At 41.7% G+C, this 2,054-nt stretch overlaps 1 protein-coding gene across 1 annotated transcript in view; it reads right to left on the bottom strand.

The window, feature by feature from the left end:
• Positions 1-1,868, bottom strand: part of NPAT (nuclear protein, ataxia-telangiectasia locus) — a gene marked incomplete at its 3' end in the record, with an annotated part of 24,689 nt that extends 22,821 nt beyond the window's left edge. Inside the window, exons 1-2 of the mRNA XM_010286250.1 lie at positions 1,816-1,868; positions 382-585 (exon numbers count right to left, since the gene is read on the bottom strand). Coding sequence (XP_010284552.1) covers positions 382-585; positions 1,816-1,868 — 257 coding nt within the window. The remainder of the gene's footprint in view (positions 1-381; positions 586-1,815) is intronic.
• Positions 1,869-2,054: the final 186 nt, after the last annotated feature.

Below are 2,054 nucleotides of genomic sequence, written 5' to 3'. Positions count from 1 at the left end.
GAATGCCTACAGAAAAATGCAGCCTTTAAGTTAGCTTGAAGACAAGTATCTTTCAGCAGATCTGAGTATAGCTGGAAAAAACAGATTGTATTTCAGACACATAAGCCCTTGTTCAGGTCTTCAACAAATAAGCAAACTTGAAAGTTAAACACAGTTTGGGAATAACCACTGTGAGTTTAATCACAATGTATGAGGTGGCCTATCTGACAGGTTATTAGTGGTTAATTACCACAACATTAGTGGTACCTGTAGAAAGGGCTGTCCTATTTAATTTTTCAAACACATTTTGCTAGAAAACTCTCAAGCCACTAACTGCTGGAAGCTGAAAGTGTATTTTGGGGAAACACCATTACACACCAGTCTTCTTCCTATCCACTATACCATCTAGTGTTGGCCAGGATGGAGGATGGGCTATTAGGTGAGGTGGAGCTTTGACCTATGCTGGTATGGCTGTTCTTATAACCAAACTCATCTGGACATTTACATAAAAAGTTGCAATTTTTCTTTCTTGAACCCACTACTACAGTATTGCAAGGGATGACCGAATGCTTGCATACAGGCACATTTGGCACATACACCGATTTCCTGCAAAATAAGGCATTCCAAAGTTTAAAAATGCCTGAAATAAGATCTTCTGTGCAACTGAACTGAACTGCTTGTGCACACCCTGTGTAATGACATAACAGTACACAATCTTTAACATTGCCAAAACCAAATGAAAGGGACAAAAGGTACATACAGTACCTTCTAAGTAGGAATGATTCAGTATTTCGTTCTATTTTAAGAAATGTAAAGACACACATCTAACTCATAGTACACATTCACTCTTACATTAATTAGAAAAACAGAAATTTTCTTATGCATTTTTCTATGGGTGAGCTTATCTTATGATTTTAGTTTTGCTGCTTGAATCCGTGTTCATCAACCTTCACAGCACCAAAAAGACTTATCTACATAGGAAACAAAAAGATGGAAGAAGAGCTGCACTGGGAAGCCTGTTTATCCACCCAAATTCAGAGATGCCTCATGGAAGAGGAATCCCTATTTGAAGGTAGAAATAGCTACAAGGAATATCCTGTTCCACAACCTTAGTTTGCTCAGAAGTTTTCTAGACATGATACATGCACCATGCTCCAACACACACAAGATAGCATGGATCATCCTTAGGACACATGACGTTGACAGGATTGTGTACTACATCTGCAAGCCTCTGGTAAGCACAGAAGATAAGCTTTCTACCCAGAAACTTGTAATTTAACCATTTTTTTAATAGAAAATTACAGTGAGAGCTCTCTCATGCCTGATTTTAAATCTCTTTTACAATGCACAGATTTTTTAAAAATGCTCTATTGCTTCACAATAAAAAAAACACTGCATCTCTTTCTAGCCTTGTTTCTCAAGACAGTAGCAAGAAAAATTGTGCTGGAGGAACACTGACGGAAAGATTCAGTCTTAATGGCTTTGGATTCAAAAAAATTGCGGACAACTGAAAGCTGAGTCTCACAATGCAAGCTGCCAGGAAATCGTGGCAACCTATGCCAACAGGTGCTTACATGTGGGACTTAAATATGCGAGTCATATTTTTGATTACGATCCACTTGTTCTTATCTGTAGCAGTATCTAAATAATCCAAAGCATAAAGTCTTTTAAAAAACTCACCGCCTGCTGCTGACGTCCTGAACGCACTTGCTCTGCGCTTTCAACAGACACTCAGCAAACCCAAACACCCAATGCAGCCTCCCAAGTGACAGAAACAGGGAGGGAAAGGAAAACCAGCTGAACCCTAACCTAGCCTCCTCTGGTATTTCAACTCACCCTTGTGCTCCTCCTATGATCACATACTTTGCTAAACCCCAGTCACCAGGCATCTGTCCGTAGGTGGACACCAGGGACCACTACGTTTTCTTGAACCTGCGGAGAACCCGGCTTCAAGCACAGCCCGGCAGCAGCGCAGCCCGGCCCGCACGGCCTGTCGAGCTCCCCTGCGCCTGCGGCGGCTCCAGAGACCCGAAAGTCCCTTAAGATCGAGCTGCGCTTTGTATCCCGCTACTGAG

The sequence above is a fragment of the Phaethon lepturus genome, unplaced genomic scaffold, assembly GCF_000687285.1.
Source record: "Phaethon lepturus isolate BGI_N335 unplaced genomic scaffold, ASM68728v1 scaffold1574, whole genome shotgun sequence".
In the NCBI taxonomy this organism is placed as follows: domain Eukaryota; kingdom Metazoa; phylum Chordata; class Aves; order Phaethontiformes; family Phaethontidae; genus Phaethon; species Phaethon lepturus.
The sequence above is the reverse complement of the archived record's forward strand: the minus strand, read 5'-3'. Positions and strand labels throughout refer to the sequence as shown.